Here is a 27,131-nt window from a genome sequence, read left to right on the forward strand (position 1 = left end):
TTCTGACCTTTACTGGCTCTCGACAGGAGATGATTAGATTAGATTATGGAAACAGACCCTTCAGCCCAACAAGTCCATACCAACCCTTGGAAGAGAAACCCACCCAGACCCATTTCCCTCTGACCTAACACTATAGGCAATTTAGTATGGCCAATTCACCTGACCTGCACACCTTTGGATTGTGGGAGGAAACCGGAGCAGCCAGAGGAAACCCACACAGATGAAGGGAAAATGTGCAAACTCCACAGAGACAGTTGCCCAAGGCCGGAATTGAACCTGGGACCCTGGTGCTGTGAGGCAGCAGTGCTAATCACTGAGCCACTGTGTTGCCTCTGATGCCCTGCATTTCAAATTCTTAAGCCAATGTATTAGTGTTTTCATTTGAAGTTTCATGAGAAAAGCACATTTTTTTGTTGTTTTGATTAATGATAAATTTCTAAAGCCTTATCTTTCCAAAATTTGCAAAGTGGTCCCGTGAGAAAGAAATGTAAACATTACCCCTCTCCTTTTCTAAATGCATTTCCCCTGCTGTAGTTTTCCATAATCTCAATATTTTTGTTTCACAACTTCACCTAGGTTTTGTTTCAATGGTTTGTGGTTAAGTATTCCAGTTCAAAACGTTCAATGAGCTGAAGATTCTTTAACTTGTATGAATATATAAGATAAGTTGTACAAGATTATTTAACATCTTGAACCTACTCCAGCATTCAGTAAGATAATTCCTGAATGGTTTATTTTAAAATTTCACATTCCCATATACTCGCAATTGCATCTAATTCCCTTGCCCAACAAGAATGTACTTACACATGTTAAAAGATTAACTAGCCTTGCTTCCTTCATCTTCTGATGCAAAAAATGTTCCAAAATTGATCAACCCTCAAAAATTTCTCATCTTTCACCCAAAATTTTTAAAAATAATGCTTCTTGTTCTGACCCATAACAGGAAGCACTCTTCACATGATCACCTTGTCAAGACCATTCAAGATGTTATAAACTTCAATCACCCCTCACTCTTCCAAATGAAAACAAACCTATTCTATCCAATTTATTCTCATAAGACAAGCCTCCAATGCATTTTTATCCTTCCATAAAAGGAGGAGACTAAAAGTTCACACAGTATTCAAGGTGAGGTCTCAAATATTATCGCTCTATAAATGGATAGCACCCAATATAGCTTCCCGAATCCTGCATTCTAAATTTTGTGCCTCTCGCACTAAACACCTGTGGCTCAGAATTCTGAATTCATTCTTCATTTAAGTAATACCGTGCTTTTTGATTCTCCCTGCTTAAGTAAACTTCACATTGCTCTGTGTTGTACCTCATCTGTTTGACATTTTTGCCCACTCACTGCAATTTATTTACATCTGTGCAATGTCCTGTGTCTGCTTCACAGGATACTTCCCGAGCCATCTTAGTACTATATGCAAATTCAGCAACAATGACTTAAATGAATGGAGTGAATGCATTGATCTAAATTGTAAAACATGAGGCAATATTCTATCAAAGACCATTTATGAACACTGTTGTCTGCCAATCTTCTACCCATACAATATGTTATCCACGACACACTGAACTTTTAATTTTCTGTAACCACTGATGTGACACCTTATCAATGCTTCTGGAAATCTAAATGTAGTATGTCCACACAAACATATAGTATATCCATAGTGCAGGTCACTCTTTAAAAAAAAGGTAGTAAATTGATTAAACATGATTTTTCCTTTGTCAAAACCATGCCAATTGTTCTAAATCGGAATTAGAGATGTTCTTATCCTAGCCCAGTGTAATTCATTATTTCTGCTGCACCTTTTATAAGTTTTAATTGCACCATTTCCTTGAATTAAATGTCCTTCCTATAAGATCAAGACCCATGCAATATTTAAGCATCAGTCGAACCTAAAGTTAAGTATGCACATGTAAAAGATGTTTATTCCATCCTAAAACACAAAATTTAAGGCTATTCAACAATCATGTAATGGAGAGAACAGGTAACGGTTACCGTAACTATAGTAAACTTATGAAATAAGCTTTTTGAAAGTGCAAATGTTTGTTACACCTTAAAATTCTTGCAAAGGAGAATTCTTTACCCTTATCAGAAGCTCGGGAAGAGAAACCACTTGTTGTGGAGATGTTATCATCTTCATGTAGTGAGCCAGAATCTTTGATTTCCTTTACCAGTGAGAATCCTGAATTGCCAATAGGAAAAGAGGAGGATGTGGATGGTTGGCAATCATGCGCTGGAGTATCTAGTGCAGCACAATTAATGTGTGCTCGACTGAGAGCTGGTCGCAGAAGAAGCATTTCTGAGAAATTTAAAGCAGATTTGCTTGATGTTGTGCTTACTGCGAAAGTGAAAAGTAAAATGGAAGATGTTAATTCTTTTTCAAAAATTGAGCCAGCATACGTACAATTCTAACATGATGCTGTTACTCCCCTCTTACAGATGAGTTACCATTATAACACTAACTAAACTTGGCTGCAAAGTGAGCAGCTGTGCAAAGTAAGAAAAAACACGTTAGTATGCGTTTTAGGAAATACAGAAAAGGATTGGTTAAAAAAAGGGAAGATTTGGTGTAGATGGACACAAAGACAAAAGATGAATCAACCGAGGTGAGATGCAAAGACACATGAGGTAACAAAATATCTTTTTTCAAAATGCTCCAAACTTTTAAAATAAATATATACCATGAAAGGCTGGGTCAAATTTCAGAATGCAATAAAGATAGCAATAAGACAAATTTAAGAAGGCATTCATAGAATAACGCAACTAAATGAGAAGAGTTTGTGAAAGGGACAAAGAGGAAACGTGAGAAGAATAAAATTAAATTAAGAAATAGCAAGGTATTGCAGATTTTTAATACCAGCAAAAAGATTTTTTTAAACCCAAGGCAAGGATAATGAATTTATGAGAAAATAAGCAAAAATCTGAGAAGCTATTAAATAAAGTTTCGATTTAACATTTAGGCATGCAGCAAATTGTCATCAGTCAACATTGATTTTGACAGATCAACTGACAAACCTGATTTCTCTGAGGATGTGATTATATAATGGATAAGGAATTTCAGACCAACTGGCATTGTTAGAATGTTAATTTTGTCAAATAGGTTCTCTCAGAAAGTAATTACGTAAGATTAAAAGGAATAGAATTAGAGAGAGTAAAAGGGTGGAAAATTAAAGAGACTAAGAGAATGTTGACAGTGTTTGAGTGATTGGATGTAGATAGTATCCCATTGTATTCTGTTCACTGTACACATCAATAATTTGGCTATAACACTGCAGGGGCAGCAGCCAAATTTGCCAACAGGAATTATTTTAAATAATTAAGGACCAAAATGAAGTTGCAGAAGGTTTAAGATCATGCCCAAAAGAAAAAGGCAGTCAGAAGTTTGGCAAAAACAAAGTTGAATTCTCAAAAGACAAGTTTTGTGGATGAGCAGAGATTTTTGAGGGGAGTAGTGGGGTTGAGGTTCACAAACCATTAAAAGCAGCACCTCCAGTGGAAGAGGCCATAAAAGACCAATGGAATCCAGGATATTATTTGAAGCAGCATACAAGAGAGATGCAATGTTGAACCTAACAAAACTCATTAAGACCACAGGAGCATTATGTGCAAAATGTTCTTCTCCCGCTCTACACCACACTAGTCTGGTGAACCCCCACTGCACTCCCTCCATGGCAAGCATATCCAACTTTATATTTAAATAAAAGACCAAATTGCACAATACTACAGATGTGGTCTCAAAACCCTCTACACATTTACAGCAGGCATCTTCACCTCTGTATTCCGATTCCCTTGCAATGAAGGCAAAGAACAGGAGGTCTTTCAATATAAAATCAGTGCTGTTGAACAAAGAAGTGCAACTGAAAGCAAAATTACTTATATTGAGGAATATATCCACAACAGAATAATGTAAATATGAAGGAAGAAGGACCATAAAAGCATTAAAGCCATCTATGTGATTCATCGCGATAATATCTCCCATACGAAAGTGGAGAACGAAAGGGAAAGGGACTGAAACTTAGGGAAATGTTGTATTTCATACCTAACAACAAAATATACTGTATGTACGATACTGTAGAATACAATATACACACTCCTGTAAAATATGCCAGAGGAAGTGGTGGAGGCTGGTACAAATGCAAATTTAAAACGCGTTTGGATGGGTATATGAATAGGAAGGGACTGGAGGGTGCTGGCAGGTGGGACTAGATTGGGTTGGGATATCTGGTCGGCATGGACGGTTGGACCGAAGGGTCTGTTTCCATGCTGTACATCTCTATGATTCTATCTGTAATTTTGTTCGCAATGACTCAAACAGAAAACCATTATTAACTTAAAGCTCAAACAGCATTTTTAAAATAATTTATTTTAACTTATAATTTTTGAGAGGTGCTGGGACAAGATTCTGTGGAGGACAGAGAGACATAGTTGGAAGTCTTAGGGCGTTATCCTGAATAAGGGCTAAGTTGATTGGAGTGTTCTTGTGCAAATCCTCAATGCATAACACCAGCAATTGTTCTATTTTTTCCCATGATAACAGTTCTCTGCCTTGTTATATTAACCTCGGTATGCTTTAAAGTAAGCTAGCTTTATGTTCCATTTGAGCAGTATTCTTGATAATCGTACAAGATTATACTCAAGATTCAAACAGAACCCAATATCAACTACACATTATCCTTTTCTACCTTTACTATTTTTAATTTTACATGTAACTCTATTGCACTTTCAACTTCACCACCTACACTAGCACAGCACCTGTTACTCATTGTTCAAAGAATGCAATGATAATTTCTGATAAGTTCATGTTGATTACGACTGGCACTTGCTATGAACGACATGAGAAACAATGTGACTCAGAAGTAGGCAGAGAAATTATGTTTTCTATACAAAGCTAACCTAAGCTGAAAACAATGCAACAAATGATCGAGAAATTTTACATTTACTTCCTCAAAGTCAGTTAGTGCAAAACAAACATATTGTGACGATGTACATCTTGGATTTCACTGTATCATTTGGTTTCCTGACCGCTTGCTGCACCTGCATGCTAGCTTTTAGTGACTCACGAGAACGGACACGCAGCTCCCTCTACCCATACCATTTCCTAACCCCTCTCAATTCAAGAAACATTCTGCTTTTTCCTCTATCAAAAAGAGGAAACTTCACAATTATCTACATTATATTTGGTTTGCCATATTCTCCTCCCTTCATTTAGCCTGCCCAAATCCTGAAGTCTCCTTACACTTTCATAGCTTACATTCCTCCCCAATTTTGCATCAGATATGCAATATTACCATTGGTTCCCACATCCTAATAATTTATAAAGATTACAAACAACTGCGAATGTAGATTTATCATGGTGGCCCACTGGCCTACCATCTTGACAGTGATCCCTAGTCTCTGCTTTTTGTTCACCAATTCAAGTCATTTGAGTGTGTTACTAAATGTCCCACCTGCTCAACTGGTACCATTTACTGATGCTACTAAAAAGATCTCCAGGAGGTTTCAACACATTTGCCAAATTTTACTTCTCCCTCAAATATTTGGTGATTCTGCTCAACTTTACAATTCTTTTGTACATGTCCAACTATCAAACAGACAGATCTGTAGTTCTTCATTCTTTGTAATATTTCCAAAGTATTGGTTAATATATCTACTATCTCTATAGTCACCTCCTTCAGCACCCCAAGTGCAGTTTGTCTGGCACAGGTGAATGTATCAACCTTCAGCACAAACTGTTCAAGTACTTAGCCTGTATTAATACTAGTCTCTTCCAGTTTCACAAGTCCCTTGGTTACCAAGTATTTCTGGGAAATTTTGGATATTGACCTCAATAAAGACATCTGAAGGGTAACAGTTAAGTTGCCCACCAATTTCAATTGTGCATTACAAAATATTTTCCTGGCTCGAAGTGTAACTGGTTCCCATTTGTCCTAACTAATCTTTTCCTTTTCACATACCTAAAAAGACATTTACAGTCTGCCTTTATGCTTCTTGTTAGCTTACAATTATATCTTTTCTCCCCTTTTCAAAAATCAACTTTCTTGATCCTCTTTTGTTGGGATTTAAATTGTGCCAAATCCTCAGTCTTACCACTTTTTCTGACATCTTATAGCTACTTTCTTTGATCTAAAGCAATCTTTCATTAGCGACAGTTGATTCACTTTTCCTTTAGGTGTGTGCACCTTAGAAAAATATGTATCTGCTGCAATCTATGTGACATTTTTTTAAAAATTACCATTGCCTATCCAACCTTTTACTATATTTTTGAAATCCACCATGGCCAACTTGTCACTTGTATCTTCATAGCCTATGTTCAAATGCAACATTATCACAATGAGTTACAATACATTCAAAATTAATGGTCACTATTTCCCAAATGTTTCTTCGCAAGGTTACTAATTAGTCCTAGCTAAATTCAAAATAGCCCAATTGAAATTGGTTCTTTAACATATTGTTCCAGAATCCCACTTCTTACATAATTCAGGAATTCATACCACAGCATCGTTGCTGACTAGGTTTACCCAGTCCATATGCAAATTGACATCAACCATTATTACCAAGTAACCCACATTACATGCATCTCTAAGATCCTAATATTGACTATTACTGTTGATTAGCCCATAAAGCAATTCCCACCAACATACGCCATTCGCTCACTCTACCTAAACGGATTTGACATTTTGATCCTTTACGCCAGGATCATTGCTTATTAATGTGACCTTATTAAGAACACTACCCCACAACTTTTTCCTTTTTATCTGTCCTTGTTAAATGCCAAATATCCATGGATAATTCAGTTCTCAATCTAAGAAACCTTGTAGTGATGTCTCTATACTGGCAATAAAATCATAACTAGCGATTTAAATCAACATTACATGCATTCAGAAAGTGCCTTTATAATGCCTTAACATTTTCCATTCAGAGCCCACTTGATGTTTGCTTTCTCATCACCTTTTTTCTAATTTTGGTTTCCTATATTTAGACTCCTGCTAACAGTGCGGCTTTCCTCCAAATTATTCTCATCCCATTGTCCACCAGTAACAAAGAGGGCACTTCCCATGGAGTTTGGCTACTCTGACATATATATAAAGCTTGGAAAAAATGGTGGCTGATCTCATTAAAAGAGGAAATTGAGTGTGTTGTGTAAAAGAAAAAGACTACTTTTCACACTTTGACCTGGAAAAAGGGAACATATGGACAAGGTTACCTATAAAACATTTGGGACATGAGAAAGTGTTTTTGCACACATTGGCAAGTTGTGGAATGCATTACTAGAGATTTTGGTTGAAGCAGATAACACTGCCAACATACATCAAAACCTATAACTGTAATTTAGGAAAACTATATTTAAATCAAACAAGCACAAACAGCAAGATTTAAATGATTAAATTATTTCTCTACAACTACTTTCTACAGTTGGAGGAAACCAGATCAGCAAAATGGGTTAAATTTGCAGCAGCGAAAAATCAAACACACCACTCACATTTTAAAGGCGATTCCTTCCTTGTTCTTCAAATGAATAAGTAAAGGGCATCTATCAGGTTGTTGGTTCATTTGGCATAGTACTATATTGGGGTTAGACCACTAAGTCCTGCAACTCACTGTGGTTGAACACAGTTCAGGTGGTTTGATGGACCACATCAGTGGCCCTGCATGGCAACATCAAAATTCAAGCTGGCAGTTATAAAACATTCGATTCTTGTACAATGTGAAGAAAGTGTATTTAAGTTTTCAACCAAGCAAAGGTCTAAATCTAAACCATTACTTCATCTAAACTTTCTTAAATAAGGTGGAAGAAAGGGTGTCGCCTCAGGGTTATGAAAGGTAGTTATCATAATTGAACAATATTGGTTCCTTCATAATATTTCATACTGGAAATCAAATCACATGCTTAATATTTTATTGTTTAAATTATGCTAATTAAATACATGTAAACCCAACAATTCTTTACAGTCAAACATCTATTTAAATGGAGAGTATAAATTTATACTTGTGCAAATACCTGCTGTCCTGCTGGTTGTTGGTGCTGGTTGGTGCTTTCCATTATCAAATGATGGGGTTTCATTTACGATGATTGGATCATTTTCATGGTTGTTTATTGACCCTCTTGCTTCAACTGGTTCTGTCTTAGAGGTTTTCCCAAAGTACTTCTGTAACCACCCAGGTACTATATTTTTAACTGTACTGGTAACTCTTCCAATGATTCCCTGCAAGCAAAGTTTGTCATAAATTATGCCAGATATAACAACCAATTTCCCTGTCTCAGTTTAAAAGTCAGACTGAATTAAAAGTATGCTCTGCCCCAGGTTGAACCACTTGTCAGATATCCAAAAAGGTGATTAGAGAAATACCAGTCACAATCAACAAAGAATATAAAGGCTACATCAACTTGAAAAAGGGAGGACGAATGAGCTAAGTTATGAATTTATGCATAATATATCACAGCTTGTCACAATTTAACATATGCAATAGGTTAGCAACACCTGATGTTTTAAAGCTTACCTTGATATTTATACTTGAATTTTACAATATGCTTCTCAAAAAAATTAAAATTAAGAAGAGAAGGCCACACAGCCCATCCCTGTGGGTAACATTAAGGAAAATCCGAAGGCAATTTATACAGATAGTAGGAACTAAAGAATAACCATTGAATGAGTAGGGTCCATTATGTACAAAAGGAGGCCATTCAGCCAATTCCTGCATCACATTCTACCTTACCCTTGCTTCACACAATTGACACTTTCCCCCTTCAACTATTAATTCAATTCTCCATTGAAGATCAGTGTTGTATTTATCTCTAACACATTTTCAGACAATGCAGTTAAAATCATGTAAACACTAAGAATATTTGCATCTGATTCTTTGAATTATGTTAAATCTGTGTACTCCAATAAACGATCCTTCTGCTATTGGAAACACTTTCTCGTTATTAACTCAGAATAAACCCATGATTGTCCAAACGTCTATTTTAGACATTCTATTGCCTTTCTCTAGTGTCTCCCAATACATTCTCCATCTTTGATACCATTCTAGCAAATGTTCACTGCATTCTCTCTCAGGCCATCACATTCCTCAACCACAATGTTCAAAATTGGACAGAGTATGCTCACCAGAGCCAAACCAAAAGGTTTATGATGTCATGGCTTTCAAACTTCATATTAGTTCCTAAACCTAAGAATTCTGTAGTCTTTTTCCTTAAAGGCAACTACATTTTTCTGTTTCACCTCTTTAAATTAGGCTACTGTATTCAGTTTATATTGCCTCTCTTCACTCTTCCTACTAAAAAGCACTGGGTCCATTTCTGGAACAGTAGGACCAATACAGCCAGAGGAGTTGTACCTAAATTGAAACACAATATTCCAAGCTATTGTACATGCAGTTGTTGGAGGTTTAAACTGATTTTGCATGAGGTGAAATACCAAGTGTTAACATAGTAGAGGATAATGAGCAGTCAAGTGTGGAAGAACCATCATTCAATCTAGAAGGCAGCCTGAATATAGATATAAGGTTCAAGCACAAGGGAACAAGACAAAGGTGGATAGCATTTACTTTGTTGCAAGTTTTCCAAATGAGTAAGAGATGAGTTAAGATTGAAATTAAATGGACAGTGATTTGATATCCTTACTATCACTGAGACAGGGATAGAACTTGCAATTTAATGGGAAATGGGTCAGAGGCGGTGATGTTGTAATATTGATCAAGAAGTTAGTGGCTGCAGTAAAGAGCAATGATGTCTTAGAAAGTTCCTCAAATGAGATCATACGGGTACAACAAAAACAAAAAAAGGGGAATCAGTTTGTGGGGTTATAATATAGATCTCCAATCACTTAGGGATAGAAAGACAAATGCATTGGCAAATAACCATAAGTGTAAAAATTACAGGATAAATATACAGTATAATGAATTTCAACTTGCCCAACATTAAGTGGGCCAAACTGGGCTGAGAGAAAGGAGAAATTCTTAAATTTAGTCCAGGAGAGCCTTTTATGATAACACATAGGAAGTCTTGTGAGTGTAGGTAGTGCTAAAACATTAATAGGAAACAAAGCCAGTCAAATAGTAAATGTCAATGGAGGAGCATTTCGATGATAGTGATCATGACTCTTAAGAGTTAAGGTTATGATAGATAAAGACAAAGCTGAACCACAAATTAAGGTTCTGAACTGGTGGACAGACAATGTTAATGTGAAAGAGCAGGATCTATCCAGAAATGGGCTGACAGCAGCAGCTCACTGGAAAATCCATTGAGAACAGCGGGAGTCATTAAAAGAGAATGCAAGTCCAACATGTTTGTGTAAAAAAAAGCATAGAATAGGATCAACAACTCCACAGAATCCTGGATGTCAAGGAATTTAAAGGAATAAGGCGGAAAACACTTTTTTGGCAGTTACCAAGGCACCAAAATAGAAGTCATACAGGAGTATACAAAGCTAATTAAAAGAAATTAGAGCAAAGGGGGGCATGACAAAACACTGGTAGGTTACATTAAGGAAAATCCAAAAGCATTTTATAAGTATAACAGGGGCAAAAGAATAACTAGGGAATGCGTAGAGCCCATTAAGAGAGAGTAAGTGGCGAAGAGTGCAGGGAGCTGGGGTATAGCTGAGGGTTTAAATTAGTACTTTGTATCACTATAAAGAGGAACAATGTAGGTATAGAACTCAGGGAAGAGGACTGCAACACATGTGAACAAATCAGTATCAAAGTGAATGAGGCATTTGTAGGTCCAAAAGTCGATAAATTCCCTTCTACTGGAGATAAGGGAGGATATTGCTCTAACCAGGGGCTCAGACAAAGGTGATAAGGATGAATCAGGAAACAACGGGGCAGTGAATCCAGTGGTAGGGAAACAATTGGGAAAATGAGGGAGAGATTTAACCTCCACTTAGAGACAAAGATAAATCAAGAAAAATCAGGATTGTCAGGAGATTACATCTAAAAAGTACGATCCAATTTTTCAATATGGTGACTTGATCTGCAGGTGAGGGTAGTGCAATTGATAATAGTCGACATAAACTTCAGTAAGGCCTCTAACAGGGTAAGAGCATGCAAGAACCCATGGAATCCAGGCGAATTGAATCCAAAATTAGTTTAGTAGCAAGCAGCAAAGGACGCTGATCAACGTTTGAGAGACGGGAAGCATGTGCCCAACGGCACGTTACAATGTTCATTACAGGGTCCCTTGCTATTGGCTGCGTACATTCACAACTTAGATATGAACATATGATCAATAGATTCGCAGATGACATGAAAATTGGTGGTGTGGTAAACAGCAAGAAGCAAAGCCTTAGACAGAATGACATAAACAGGCTGGTCAGATGGGCTTATGTGGCAAATGGAACTTAATCCTGAAAACTGTGAGATGACACATTTAGGGAGGACTAACAAAACAAAGGTCAAATGGTAGGGTGCTAGGAAGTACAGAGGAATAGACGGAGCTTGGCTTACATGTCCACAAGATGGGCCACAGTCCCTCCTTTGATACTGTAAAAACTTCACAACCCTCCATCCCACTTCACATAGTGCAAAACTGGATCCCAAAATGCGTCAACGACCTTCTCACTATCTACTGTATTTGAGTTATATGACTTCTACGAACTTTGAAACTACATCCTTTACAATTAGATACAGGTTAAAAATGAGCAATGTTCCTAAAATTAACAGTGTACACCACGGTATTTCTCTTCAATCCAAACTGCGACCCTGTACATGCTATTTTTCTAACAATATTAGATACTACAGCACAGGAATATTGTATAGGTATACACACGACACCTTGACAGCCATGAGTTTGAATTTTATCATGTTTACTATGAGATACTTAAACTAATGTCTCATTAAAAAATCCATAATCAAAGACAGAAGACACAAGGCTAATTCAAGTACACAAATCCAAGTGCAACTCATTTTAGGCTAGAACTCACCTCACCGAATTGATACCCCAAGATGCGTTATATTGGAGGTACAGCTATTCTGTCCACATTTGCTCTCATTAAAAATAATACCATAATAACCTTGAGTAACTCTGAGTGGTGCTGTGGTGTTCTTTATTAATGTTAAAAAAATCCCAAGCATCAAAGTGTCGAAGCAATTTAGAACATGTTTTTATAAAACAATTCTAGGAAAATGTTTGTCTAAAGTATCATTGCTGTTAGGGTATTGAAGGGAGTTATATCTTGCTACATCATGCAAGTGACTTCTATACATAACCATATTTTAATGGTTACCTTCAAATTGCTAATCATAACTTCAAATGATATAATGGATATAACTGATAAGTTCAATGTCAGTTTTACAAAGTTTGAAATATTAAAATATACAACTCAAAGTATAATGGTCTTCATATTTAATAATGAGGCATTGAGTGAATATGGTACTTCTAAAAAAGGACTATTAGTTTCAAAATCAAATCAGACTTTCCACTGCAATTATCCATAACATTTTTACACATTAAAATATGTTGCCAGATGTCATAAGTACAGCTATTTGAATGAGGCCAGTTTTGTAGCAGCTATAACACACTAACACATTGGGTCAGAGTTACAAGACACAAGTTTGCATTTATGATTTCACAAAATACCTGAATGAAATGGGACAGAATGGGGGTATGTGGAGGGACGATCCCAGTCAGGCAGACAGAATACCTTTTTTGGGGGGGTGGGGGGGCTGGGAGGCTTCATCTTAATGCGACCATTATTTTGGAGGAGGCTGCTGTCATCGCAAATAAAATGGAAAAACCAGTCAAAGTACATTATATATAAAAAAAAATCCCTTTTAGATTAGGCAGTCGGTACAGGTTCAAACTAGTAAAATCAATAACATATACAGGAAAATTCACAAAATGATTAATACAAGCAAGATTTCCAGTTAAGGCATTAAATAACTATGTCAAAACAGTGAAACCAGAAAGAGTCAAGAGAAATGAAGCAACTTGTAGTAAAAACTTCATGAAGGCATAAGCCCATCACCTCTTTCTTAAAACATATCACCAATTCAAGCAAAAATATCAGTAACTTGACCTTCTTCCGTTTACAGCAAAAAGCACTTCACAACTTTAAGAATCATAATCTAAATAAGGTGAGTTTTTCAGAAACATCTTAAAAACAAAGATTTTGGTTGTTGAGACTACAAGACATAGGAGCAGAAGTAGGCAGTTTGCCTTTCAGGCCTACTGTTCCATTGAATGACATCATGGCTGATCTGATTATCCTCAACTCCACTGCCCTGACTTTAATCCACAACCCTACATTGTGGGCGGCACGGTGGCACAGTGGTTAGCACTGCTGTCTCACAGCGCCTGAGACCCGGGTTCAATTCCCGCCTCAGGCGACTGACTGTGTGGAGTTTGCACGTTCTCCCCGTGTCTGCGTGGGTTTCCTCCGGGTGCTACGGTTTCCTTCCACAGTGCAAAGATGTGCGGGTCAGGTGAATTGGCCATGCTAAATTGCCCATAGTGTTAGGTAAGGGGTAAATGTAGAGGTCTGGGTGGGTTGCGCTTTGGCGGGTCGGTGTGGACTTGTTGGGCCGAAGGGCCTGTTTCCACACTAAGTAATCTAATCATCTTATTCATCAATAATCTTCCATTTCAGCCTTGATCATGCTTAACAACACAGCTACACAGGCCTCTGCAGTACAACTTTGACTCACTACCCTCAAGGAAAAAAATCCTCATCTCTGTCTTAAGTGAATAACTTCTTACTCAGATTACACCATCTTGTCCATGACACTCCAATAAGGGGGGAAACAACCTCTCAGTATCTACTACATCAAGCCCCCTCAAAATCTTGTATGTTTCAATAACATTGCCTCTTGTTCTTCTAAATTCCAGTTAGCACAGGCCCATCCTACTCAACCTCTCCTCACAAAAAAACCCTCATAACCCAAAATCGGCCTAATGAACCCTCTCTTGACTGCCTTAAATATCACAACATCATTCCTGAGATCAGGGGACTACAATTGCTGAGTGTTCCAACAGTGGGCTAACCAGCGTCTTGTATGGGATGAGAAGGATTTTCCTATTTTAATATTCTACTCCATTTAAAATAAGTCAACCTCCAATTTGTCTTCATGATTACTCGAATTGTATGCCAGCTTTTCATGACTTATACACAAGGACCTCTGAACGCCTCTGCACTGCAGTTTTTGTTCATTTAAATAATGTTTAGCTACTCAATACTTCTGCCCAAAAAGTATAACCTAATTTTATCGACACCTGACAATTTTGTGCCCACTCACTATTTTGTTCTCTTGGTCTTATCCTCACCAGTTGCTTTTCCACTCATGTGTCAGCTGCAAACTTGGTGATAGTACATTCATTTCACTCAGCCAAATTATCATGGTATTTTGTGAATAATTGTGACTCCTGCAATGATCCTTGAGGCACTCCACTAATTACAGGTTGCTATCCTGAAAATGTATCACTTAACCCAACTCTATGGTTTAAAGCAGTTAGCCAATGCTGTATACTGATACACTACCTCCAATATAATGGGCTCACCTTGAGAAGCCTCACGTACTGTACCTTATCAAAGGCTATTTGGAAATCAAACTCTATCATTATCTACCCTGTTTGTTAAATCTTCAAAGAATTTAACATTTAATCAGGCATATTCACTGAACAAACCCACGCTGGCTCTGCTTGCTTATGTAATGCATCTCGAAATGCAGCTCGAAATTATAACATTTTCCCCAATAATAGACGTTAAGTTTACCAGGATATAATTGACTGATTTGAGTCACCCTTCCATTTTGAATAATGTTACATTGGTAGTTTTCCAATCCTCTGCCAACTTTCCGAATTTGTAGATTCTTGGAAGATTACAGCCACTGCATCTACTATTGCTGCAGCTACTTCCTTTAATGCCCTAAGATGCAACTGATAAGTCTTTAGTCTCATTAGATTCTTAGTACTTTCTTTCTAGTGGTCATCAATTCCTTCTCCATCTCCCCAATTATTTCATATTTTTGAAATATTTCTAATGTTTCAGGTTAGGGTTGGCACAGCTTGACGGACAGAGAGCTGAAGACATTTTGAACCAAAGGTCAGAGGATGGAAAATTTAAGTGTGAAAAGCTGTGGGCTGGGTGAGATTTCAGAGACAAAGAAAGAGAATATAAAAGAGATCAAAGTGATTTTTTTTAATTTAAAGGCCTGGAGGATTAGGAGACAAAGTCAGCAAGGACAGGAATGATTAGGAAGAGGGGCAAACAGCACAGATAGAACATAAAAGGCAGTTTTGAATGAGGTGATCTTTACAGGCAGGAGGAGGACAAAAGCAGGCCTGGACATATTTGAATCAAAGCAATAAATATATTGTTGAGTACCAGCAGCAGGAAGGTCTACATAGATGCAAGCAATATTACAGACAGAATAGTACAGCACAGCACCAGATCCTTCAGCCCACCATGTCTATGCCAACCATGTTGCCATTCTAAACAAATCCTAGCTGCATGCATGTGCTCGATATGCCTCTTTTCCTGCAAAAAAAAATGAATAAGACTCTTAAATTCTCAGCATGCTTCTACAAAAATATAGAGAATGTTACAAGAACATCTTACAGGTTAACGTGAGTGCGATTTATAATAAAGCTTTGAAGTCAGAATCTCAGTTCAGATTTGAAGAGAATGCCATGGTCGAGATAAATCTGGCTTAACAAGATTAAACTGAAGACCCAAAAACAATGGCTTAAGCCTGATCAATGTTTTAACTGGAAGCTGACCTAAGATGGAGGATGATGTCACTGGAAGGCAACATGCTGCTAAGTCTAAGGAGGTATCCATGGATCTTCTGAACAATGGCATAACTGTGTAGGAAGAGAGGTCATCACTGGAGATAATCTGGTTAGGAAAAGTCGAATGAAGCGTAATCCCATTCACTTAGAACTTGGAACACTGGTACATTTCTAATTCCTGATTTCCTTCAGCCTATCAATGACACACCTCCAGCAGTCAGGGACATAAACTGAATTCCTTCCATAAAGTTTTCTACCTCTCGCTCCTCCAAGAGGAGCTTTAAAACTCTGTTTTTTGATCAAACTTTTAATATTTGCATCATTTTCTGATGTGGCAACATTAAATCTTATTAGTTATTGCTTTCGTGAAGCATAAGATCTTTTACTAGGTTTAATGCACCAAACAAAAGAAATCAGAGTTTGGTACCTTGCAAGTACATGTTCAAAAGCACAAGTCTATGTCTATACTAAAAATCTGTGGTGCTGTCAATACGTTAGTGTACATGAAATCAAATGGATGGATGGAAACATGACTGAAGAGCGAAAGATCAAATGGGTGTGGGGTGGGAACATTTGAAGGGTAACGGGTGGGGTTGAACTGAAAGAAGAATGTGTGCAGCAAGCATAACCATAATCCTCAAACTAGCAAATAACTGCACACTTCATAGATGCAGGATGCACAGTAATATACACATTTTGACAAGCAAAATTCTCTCCAGAACATCAAAAACATTAATACTATTGATTGAAACTCAATTGGTGGCACTCAACAAAGCCACAAGGTTGCAAATTCAAGAATCATTCAAAACTTTAAGCATAAAATCAACACTGGCAAGCCAGCAAAGTACCCAGAGAGTGTTGCATCATTACGATGCTGTACTTGAGAGTTTTAAGGATCTCATGCTATTAGCTCAAAGAAGAAAATCAGAAAGAGATATCATTCAGCCCAACACATTTGTTTGTGGATGTTCTCTGTGCACAAATTGGCTGCTAGGTTTTCTATGTTACAAGGACTAAACTTTAGTAACTGCAAAGTGCCTCAAGATGTTGGTGCTTGTGCCACGTATTTTATAAAATCCACTTTTTTACCATTGTAACATCCGAGTCTTAAAGAACGAGCATCTAACTGTAGTGGCAATATAAGCCTACAGAGTCCCAATTATGTACTACTTCCTTTTTGACAAGAATGCAGGGAATCGTTCACAACAGCCAATCACACTAAAGCAATATCCCTACTGAGCAGTCAGAAACAAGTGTAAAAGTTTTGTGGACATTAGTTTTGAATACCTCTAACATAATAGGATAGGTTTTCAATAACTAATTTCTGAGCACAAAAAGACAGATCTAGCAACCAAAATGCTATTTGGTTGTTCATGATACTGACAACCCCATATACTGTTCTAGCTAAATGTAACAAATTTAAAACCAGTTTGTTCAAATACAAATCCCTCAGACAACACACAAGCCAAAGGTCAGAAAGAAAAATGTCTGGCCGACTGTGGCAAAATATAAATTTATAAAGAAATCCGTGACAATAGTTGAGTACTCCAGATACCGGTAGTGTGTCAAGTCCTCATGTCAAAATCGCAGCTGAGCCAACCCCAACCTCACGCTGATCTTAGAAGAGGAAACTGGTTAAACTTTAATATACGAAAGTACTGGCAAAAATCGCACTTGCACGTCAAACTCCCACAACAGAAACATTAGCATTCGGAAACATCTTGGAACACCCACTTTAAAAGGAACAAATCAACTCCGCGCCAAAACCCCCATGGCGGCACGCGAAAAGGACGGACAAACCGGAGCAAGCTGAAAGCCTACCCCCGAGAGGCTGAGAACAGGACCGGGACATTGGAAGGGTACAAACAGGACCGTGTAAAGGGATAGGGGGGAGGGAGGCGGCGGAAAAGGGGGTGAGAAATTCGCTCTTATCAGCCGGCCATGAGAATGCAACCGGAAGCGAACAACGAGCCGACGGGAAGCGTCCCAACAGTGTTTGCAATAAGTAAACACAATGAAATAAAACCCAGAGGGGAGATCCGTTGGGAGTTACCGCTTCGTTGTCAGTACCTTCCACCCCGCTCAGGCCTGATTCTTTTCTTTTTGAATAGGCTGGGCCCTGACTCTGCCCTCAATCACTCAAGCCAGCCACTAGGCCGCGGCTCGCGCACACCGCCTCTGCCGAAAAAGCGGGGCTCACGGAAGCCGCCGCCGCCGCCGCCTCCTGCAGCGGCTCGGTAAACCCGACAGTCCGGATTGTCAATCCTTTCTTTAGAGTGGCGGCAGAAAAAAATAAAATACCTGGTTCTTGGCGTAAGGCTTGCTAATGATGTGGTGCCTCTTGTTTCGGATTTTACCTCCTCCTCCTCCCGTCGCCGCCGCCATGTCTGAATCTGTCTGCCTGCCAGTCGCTCGCGCCGCTCTCTATCTCCTAGCAGCCGTATCTGGGGGAGGGGGAGGGGCAAAGGGACGGGGAAGGGGGAATCCACGCTCTAACGTCACACGCTCGCTGCCTCCTTCTCCCGCAACCACGCACTTTGCACAAGCAGCCAACCACCCGCGTGCGGGCACGCGCTCGCTCGCTCGCACGCAAGTGCCTTCCCTCCCCAGGGGAAGGGTTTTTCCCTCAACGCTCGATGTGCGCGCAAGAGCTAGCGTGCGCCGCGTGCGTCATCCCGCCGCCGGACGCTGCCATTGGCTCCGCCCAACAAAGACCCGCAAAGGATGAAGGGAGCAGAAAGAAGATCAGCGCAAGCCCCTTCTACTCTCTCGCTCGAGCCCAGGGCCGATTTTTTTTTTCAGACGGAGATGGGTGGGGACTAAAGGTCAGCGAAATCTACATTGTCCATCCCTGGCCTCAGGAATGTGATTGACGTGAGCTCCAGCGAATCAGTGAACCTTTCAACGGACGTCATCTGACTCCAGAGTCCGGCTGCTGATCAGCTCAGTGCTCGAGAGGAGGGGGAATTCCTGACCACAGGCCTCACTCAAAGGCAACCAACATTATGTTGTTGAAAACGTGAAGTTGTGTGAACGGCATTCGTGTATTCCAAAATGTTAACTAAAGACTGACAATGCTCCATGCAGTTTTATCCACTGTTGAGCGTTAAGATAGTTTCGGCCCGAAATATTATGAGTCATTTTGCATCACAACTGTGTCTCCACTTCAGGACAGGCGTCAGGGATTACGTGTTAGGTTTGAAGTCGTGACAAGTAATGTAGAAATGTAAAATTTAACCTTTTACTGATGTGATTGACTTGTGATTTTTGGCGTTTATTTATTTGTGTGTAGTGGCACAATCTTTTTTTTTAAAAAAAACCTCTTCTTGATGATACCAAATGCCTATTAAAAAGCGATGTCTAGATTAGAGTGCTGCTGGAAAAGCGCAGCAAGTCAGGCAGCATCCGAGGAGCACGAAAATCGATGTTTCGGGCAAAAGCCCTTCATCAGGAAAACCTATTACCGATGCTAAAAATCAAGGAAACGAAAAAAAGGTCGGGTTGCATTAGATGGGGTGGGGAGGAAATCATTTGATTCTGGTTAAATATCCAAACTCAATTTTCACTTCTATGTTCTCTTTATAACCATAAGGAACAGGAACAGCAGTAGGCCGTACGTTCCGTTAATCATGCTTTGCCTTTCTTTTTCCTCATCATTCACAGGAATATGGACCTCGCTAGCTAGGCCAGCATTTATTGCCTGTACCCAATTGTTAAGAGGCTAAGAGAAAGGGAGGACTGCAGATGCTGAAGAGTTAGAGACGAAAAAGGTGGTGCTGAAAAAGCACAGCAGGTCAGGCAGCAGCAGAGTTGATGTTTCAAGCATAAGCCCTTCAGTAAGCTTATGTCCAAAATGTTGACTCTCCTGCTCCTGGGATGCTGCCTGGTCTGCTGTGCTTTTCCAGCACCACACTTTTCTACCCCAATTGTTAAATCAAGCACATTGCTATGCATCTGGAGTCACATGTAAGCCAGGCCCAGACAGCAGATTTCCTTCCTGATGGACATTAGGGAACCAGATGCCTTTTCCTGATAATCAACAATGGTTTCATAGTCACCATTAGACTCTTCATTCAGGCTTTTGAAAATTTAGTTCGGATTCCACCATCTGCCACAGTAGGATAATAGATTTAATAGGATCATGGCTCATAAAAAGATATAAAGCAAAATTAGGCCAATATGTCAGTACTGCCATTTGATTATGGCTGATATGTTTCTCAACCCCATTCTCCTACCTTCTTCCGGTAGTTCTTGAACCCCTAACTAATCAAGTTCCTATTAATCACTCCCTGTTTTAAAGACAGTTGATGACTTATCCTCCACAGCCTTCTGCTACAATGGGTTCCACAGATTCCTCCTGTTCTTGGGTAGAGGATCATTTCCTTCACTGGGGCTATGTACTCTGATCCTAGTCTCTCCTAACTGTGGAAACATTTCCACTCATGCTGTATCTAACCCTCTTAGAATTATGTGAAAATGAGATTTTTCCTCATCCTTCAAAATTCCATCTGATTCCTCATCCACTCCTCAGATGACAAGCACTTCATTTCCAGGATCATTCTTGTAAATCTCCACTCCAATGCAAGCACATACAGAGTCCAAAATTCCAAATATGATCTGGCCAGAGCCTTTTATGGCCTTAGCAGCGTATTCCTGCACTGGTATTCTGTCCCTAATGGAATGAATGCTAACATTGCGTTTACAGTCTGAACTGAACATGCATGTTAACCTTAGGAGTCCTCATTCAGGATTCTCAAGTCCCTTTGTGCTTCAGATTTCCAAAGTCTTTCCCCATTTTTAAAAAGACATACTCTACACATCTATTCTCCCTGTCAAAGTACATAACTTCATACTTTTGCACATTGTATTCCATCTGCCACTTCTCTGTCCACTCTCTCATCCAAGTCCTGCAGCTTCCCTCAACATTACCTGCCCCTTCACCCATCTCTATATCATCTACAAATTTACCAACAATACCCGCATTCATTTGTCCAGATCATTAATATATAATGTGAATAGTTGTGGTCCCAACACCAACCCGAGTGCAACTTCACTAGTCACCAGCCTCCATCCTGGAAAGGATGTCTTTATCCCCACTCTCTGCTATCTACCAGTCATCTAATCCTTGTCCATAACAGCATGGGTTCTTATTTAGCAGCGTTCTGTGTAGTACCTTGTTAAAAGTCTTCTGGAATTCCAAATAATCATTTCCACTGGCTCTCCTTTGTGTAACATTTTCATGGCTAATGCCCTCCATCCTGAGTCTTGTCTGTCTGCCTAATCCTTAATTATATACAAGGAATAATATTTGTTGTGATGAAATTATTAGACTCTAAATTCACCTATACAATGATTGAACACCTTGAATTGTTTCAGTTGATCCAAGTAAGATTGCACAGACCTACCAAAAGGTGAACATTGGGAACGTTTGGCGATGATTGCACATTGTTCACCAATCATCACTTTTCAGCTACTAAAGCAGTCAGTGTCCATGTGCAGGAAGACATGGACAACATTCAGGATTGAGCTATAAAGTGGGAAATAGTATTCAATTTCAAGTTCCCTTCCAAGCCAAATACCATCTTGACTTGGAATTGTAGATCCTTCACCAAGGAATCAAAATCCTGGAACTCCCTAACAATGGATGTACCCATACCCCAAGGACTGCTACAGTTCAAGGAGGAGCTTCAGTGACTCCTCAAGGGCAATCAGGCAGATAAATGCTGGTCTAGCCAACAAAAGCCACAACCCACAAATGAATAGATAAAAAAGGTCAATCGCACCTGACGAACCTGATTCAATTTGATCTTTATACAGCGTCTTTAGCATTGAACTTGAATATTGTGACAAATCTGAGCACCATACTTTCAGAAAGACCTTAAGTCTTCATAAAGAATATAGAAAAAAGAATTAGCACAGGTAATGAGGGACTTAAATTACTTTGACAGATTTGAGAAGTTTGAGAGAAGATTTGATATTGTGTTCAAAATCAGGAAGAATCGAGACAGAGGATATTGGGAGAATACAGAATGATTGAAAACAAGAGGACACTGATTTATTCTGAGAGGCAAACAAACCCAACAGCAACATCTAGAAAAAAAATTAAGCAGCAATAGATTAAGAGTAGGAATGCATTGCCTTAGAGAGTAACAAAGGCAGATTTGATCATGATTTTTACAACGGACTTGGATATGTATTTGAAGAGGAAAGCGATGGTGAAATGAATAAGGAATGGGACAAGATGAGTTGCTCTTGCGGTGAGTGGGCACATACTTGATGGGCCAAAAAGCTGCTTCTTATTCAAGAACAAATCAATGATTTTGTATTTTACAGAATTAACTGAAACAATGGATATAGGAATAGCTATGGATGTTATTGTATGGACCTCCAAAAGATGTTTAATAGACTCCCTATTTAGCTCAATTGAAACTCATGGAAATGTAAACCATTCTGGTTAGGAAACTGGCAGAGTGGGAAGAGACAGAGTAGGCTTGAAGCAGAAGAAAAATTCAAAGTGGCATAATGTTACTTGTAATATTCCACAAAGATCTGTGTGGGGACTAAAAGCACTACTATTAAAGGACAAAGCCACAAATCCAAGTTTGCAATGACACAAAAGTAAAGCATACATGCAGTTGAGATATGAATCTATTGTGAATAGACATAATTATGGAAAATAGATTTAAATGGGTGCAAATGTGATTATCATTTACAATTAACTTAAAAAGGATAGAATATTACCCATGATGAAAAGCTTCAAGCAGTGAAGGTTCAAAGAGATGTGTGATCTATTTACATGGATCTAAAATATTGGACAGGGACAGCAAATAATCAGAATCACGGACTGCTGACATTAATATTTATAGGATTAAAGTAGCAGGTAGGGATAGAAGAACTCAAGTTCCTCAATAAAAAAAACTTGTCAGATCACAGTTGGAATACAGGTCATTCTGTTCTAAAGAGGCAGCAGTGTTCCTCTGTGACCTCATGCTATTGAAAATCACATTATGGAAAACTGCTACAAAAAATAGCACTGGAGAAGATCGCTATACCTGTTCAATAGAAATTTTGCATTATCCAAACAATGTCCATAATTTGTAATTGCATAATAACCAATTTGCGCTGACAAAACACGCACAATGTGAGGAGTTCTCGACACATCATAGAATCCCTATAGTGTGGAAGCAGGCCATTTGGCCCATTGAGTACGCAGCAACATTCCGAAGAGCATCCCACCCAGATCCATTCCCTTACCCAATCCCTGTAACCCTTCATTTCTTGTAGGTAACCCACCTAGCGTGTATATCCTTGGGCACTATGGGCAATTTAGCATGGCCAACCCACCTAACCTGCACATCTTCGCACTGTGGGAGGAAACTGAAGCACCTGGAGGAAATCCAAACAGCTGCAAGGAGAATGTGCAAACTCCACACAGACAGTCGCCAGAGGGTGGAATCGAATCTGGGTGTCTGGCACTGTGAGGCAGCAGTGCTAACCACTGAGCCTCCATACCGCCCATCTTAGGGTAAATTGTTGTTGCAAGGTATATAGTGAAGTTAAGCTTTTAAATATATTAAAATTGATAATCCAGTGATGAAATTATGAAATGAAATTAAACAGAAAAGGATAATTTGTTCAAAGTTTAAAATATTAAGGAGAATGAGTAGGGTAGATTGAAACTATTTATTCTGCCAGGGAAGAATAGGATTTGGGTATGTCAACTTTGAAATTACAGCCAGATCTTCCAGAAGTGAAATTAGGCGTCAGTTCTATGCAGAAATAGATTGGGATTGAAACTATCTTCCACAAACAGCAATTGTTATATATCAATTGTCCATGTTGTTTTAAATTTGAAATGTATAGTTTTTTTGTTAATTTTTTAACCAAAGATTGAAATTATGTTAAATCAAAATGGCATATTGATGTATGTAAAATTATTATGATGTTGCAGTACTACTGCTCATCATCCATTGTGTCTGTGTAACTGAAATTTGTTTCTGAACCTGTCTTGCTGACAGTGCTTTAGTTTGGGCCAGTGAATAAGATTGAAACAATTACTGCTATAAAAAAAACTCACAAAGGAGGATTTGAGCACCTTTGTGAACAGCAACTAGATTCTCCCCACACAGACTCCAAAAGTTGCTATCCTAACATTGATCTATGCATTTGCAGTTCAAATTTCTTAACGGCTTGCTTCTCCTTTGCATCCTGCAGTGTATAAATGTCAGAATTGCATATTTTTAAGAAACATTTTTCTTCCCCTTCCAGAATCTCTGTCCATTTCTGACCCATTTTGTACTTGCCCATTCTGATGTTGTCCAGACACAGCAATGATAAGGACATTTAAGCCTCCTGATAAAGAACCTAGTAGAAACCAAGGTGTAATCCTGTTGGACATGACGACCTGTCAGATATTCAGTGAACTGGTGAGAGGTCTGTGCTGCCTCTTCCAGGGAAGGCCCACCAAATCCAATGCTAATCAGGTATTGGTAAGGCCACTGGTAGGCCTTTACCTGGAATTAAAATCATATGGAAAAGAGCTGGATTGCAGCTACTGTATTTGGCAGCACTACGGAGGAAACTGTGGTTGTTGCAAGAAGACAGTCCTCCATAATCCTGCACTGAGGAGTAAATAAATCACAGGGGAGCATGGCATGGATCTAAGCAAATACCCTACCACCAGTCTCTCAGTGGGCACTAATTGCCTTTATGGGTTCATCCATCCACCCATCTGATGCACTTTCCACATGAGTCAACATGTTGACCATCACTTACACTGGGTTGATCCCAGTGGCTATATAGGCTGAGGGACTTAAGTTGTCCAAATTTGCCATCTAAGGGTCACAATTGGTGGATGATGGGATTGTCCCATCCTTGACATAATTCTGTTAGAAGCAGGAAAGTGACTAGTTTGAGTACACTACACTACCTAATTAAGCAAGAAATAATAATGAGTGGTGATGTTAATGTATTTGGAAGGCAGAAACCTAGGCTCTGGGATCCATGGTTTCAAATCCCATCAAGGCAGCTAGTAGAATTTAAATTCTATTTGTTGTCCCCATTGCTCACAAAAATGAGTTCAACATTATAATTACATTCTCCTTAAGAAGTTTCTCCTGCATTTTTTACTAGATTTATTGGAATATCTTGTACCCAAAACCCCAATTTTTGGTTCCCTCAGAAGTAAGAAGAAAATTAAGTTTATCTTAATTGCATTTGCCTTTAGTGAACAGAATTTGTGATAAATGGTTAGAAGGTATTATTTAAGAACTTGAATTCAAACAAAAAATGGGTTTTTCATTTGAGTTATGTGAGGTGATTTTCTTCCACCAATATTAGAAAGTCAGTTTGAACAGTGTGTTCATTGCAACATTTCCAAGAAAGAACATGACTTTAGCTAAATGACAAGATAAGCTACCTGGTGAGATATGTTATGGACCAGGCCAGCCCCCCAAAACATTTCAAGAATGTAGCCCACACCCTTTGCTAGTTTGCTAGTTGATTTAAGCATGTGTAAAGTAGATTTTAGCCTGTTAAACCACTTAGTTTCAAACAAAACAGAATCTATTTACAAGATTACTGAATGAAACAAAATACAAAAAGAGAACGGAATACCCAATAACTTATCCTATTCATAAACCCAAAACACTATCCCAACCTAATGATGCTGTTCCAAATGCTTGCAACAATCCCCATAACCACTCCTTAGCACAAACGGTAATAGCAAACACATGTTCTTCCAGGATAGAAGTCAGATAGAGACTACCAGCTTGGACCTGCTGCTTTGGGTTCAGCAGTTTCTTTTCCACACTATTGCTAAAAACCAAACCAAACCAGAGAAAAGTTGAGCTGGGAGAACTGGCTGCTTCCCTTTCATTTTACAAGTGTTTTTTTGTAAAACTTGAAAGCCTTCTGCCCGAGGGAGTCTCTGTTAGCTATTATCAAATTGGCCCTAAAACCCTTCACATCCAGACTTTTCAGAGTCTGTATTATTTACAATCTCTCTTGGAAAAAAAAGCCAAGACAGCATAACCTCATTAAACAAGCAACTTCGTCACACCTCCCCCTTAAAAAGAATTAACCATCAATATCCAAAGATGGCTTCATTTAAAAACCCCTAAAAACAGTACACATATACTGTACATTACATAGACTATAAACATGCAAACATGCACACTACATTCTGTTTCAGTCTGTTGTACTCCTGCTACTGAACATCTCCATTTCTCCTTCGAATTTGGCAATGCATCAGCAATCATGTTTTCTCATCCTGCCGCATGCACAAGTTTCAAATCGAATGGCTGTAACAAGCTCCATCTAGAGAGTCTGGTATTTTTGTCCTTCAATTTCTTCACAAACTTCAATGTGTTATGATCAGTGTATCTCAGACAAGTTACTGGTAACATTTACACTGAAATGTTGTAATACCAACACCAAGCTCAAAGTCTCCTTAGCCGTTGAATATTTCTACCGATGAACGTTTGACGTCCTGGAGTAATACCTGATAGGTCGTTCTATCTTCTCGTTGTCTTCTTGCAAGAGCCCAGCACCGACACCCACATCATTTTGATCAATAGCACTTTGAATAGCTTTGCATAATTAGGAGTGGCTAATGCCAGGGTAGTGAGTAGCACAACTTTCAGACTATCAAATGCCTTCTGACAGTCCACTGTCCAATGAAATCTTTTGCCTTTCTTTAGCAATTCAATGAGTGGAGCTGCCACACTGCTCACATTTGGTACAAATTTTCTTTCAAATCTACTTAATTCCAGGAACTGTAATAGTGCTGTTTTTGTCGGGGTATGAGACCCCCTCCCCCCCCCCAATTTTCTTTGTTTTTGCATCCTGTGGGGCCATTTGTTTAAGTCTAATAACATGGTCCAGGAAGGTGACTTGGACGTTGGCAAATTCACTTTTAGCCAGGTTTATTACCAAGCCTGCCTTCTGAAGTCGGTCAAATAAACCTGATAAATGTTGTAAATGTTTGTTCCATGTGTGAATAAAAAAGCACCAGGCCATCACTATGTATGACACAGTTGGGTAGTCTGGCGATGGCCTTATCAGTTAGTCTCTGAAATGTGGCTGGTATGTTTTTCATGCCAAATGGCATGACTTTAAACTGATACGGTCCATTCAGTGTTACAAAAGCCAAGATTGCTTTTGCTCTTTCTGACAAAGGTACCTGACAGTATCCTCTGAGCAAGTCCAACTAAGAATTCTAAGCTACTTGTCCCACCTTCTCAACACAGTCTTCCAAAGACGGAATTGGATATCCTTCAGTCTTTGTAACTGCATTGACTTTGCGCTTATCCACACATAACCACTGGGTATCCTCTGGATTTGGCACAATTGCTATGGGTGAGCTCCAGTCAATGTAACTCATATTGATTATGTCATCTC

At 38.9% G+C, this 27,131-nt stretch overlaps 1 protein-coding gene across 1 annotated transcript in view; it reads right to left on the minus strand.

The window, feature by feature from the left end:
* The window catches only part of nup153 (nucleoporin 153), an 80,765-nt gene extending 62,478 nt beyond the window's left edge, over positions 1-18,287 (minus strand). The window contains exons 1-3 of the mRNA XM_060850009.1: positions 18,033-18,287; positions 8,004-8,208; positions 2,088-2,342 (exon numbers count right to left, since the gene is read on the minus strand). Of these exons, the coding sequence (XP_060705992.1) occupies positions 2,088-2,342; positions 8,004-8,208; positions 18,033-18,116 (544 nt within the window). The 5' untranslated portion in view covers positions 18,117-18,287. The remainder of the gene's footprint in view (positions 1-2,087; positions 2,343-8,003; positions 8,209-18,032) is intronic.
* Between the last annotated feature and the right edge of the window lie 8,844 nt (positions 18,288-27,131).

The sequence above is a fragment of the Hemiscyllium ocellatum genome, chromosome 34 (genome assembly GCF_020745735.1).
Source record: "Hemiscyllium ocellatum isolate sHemOce1 chromosome 34, sHemOce1.pat.X.cur, whole genome shotgun sequence".
In the NCBI taxonomy this organism is placed as follows: Eukaryota; Metazoa; Chordata; class Chondrichthyes; order Orectolobiformes; family Hemiscylliidae; genus Hemiscyllium; species Hemiscyllium ocellatum.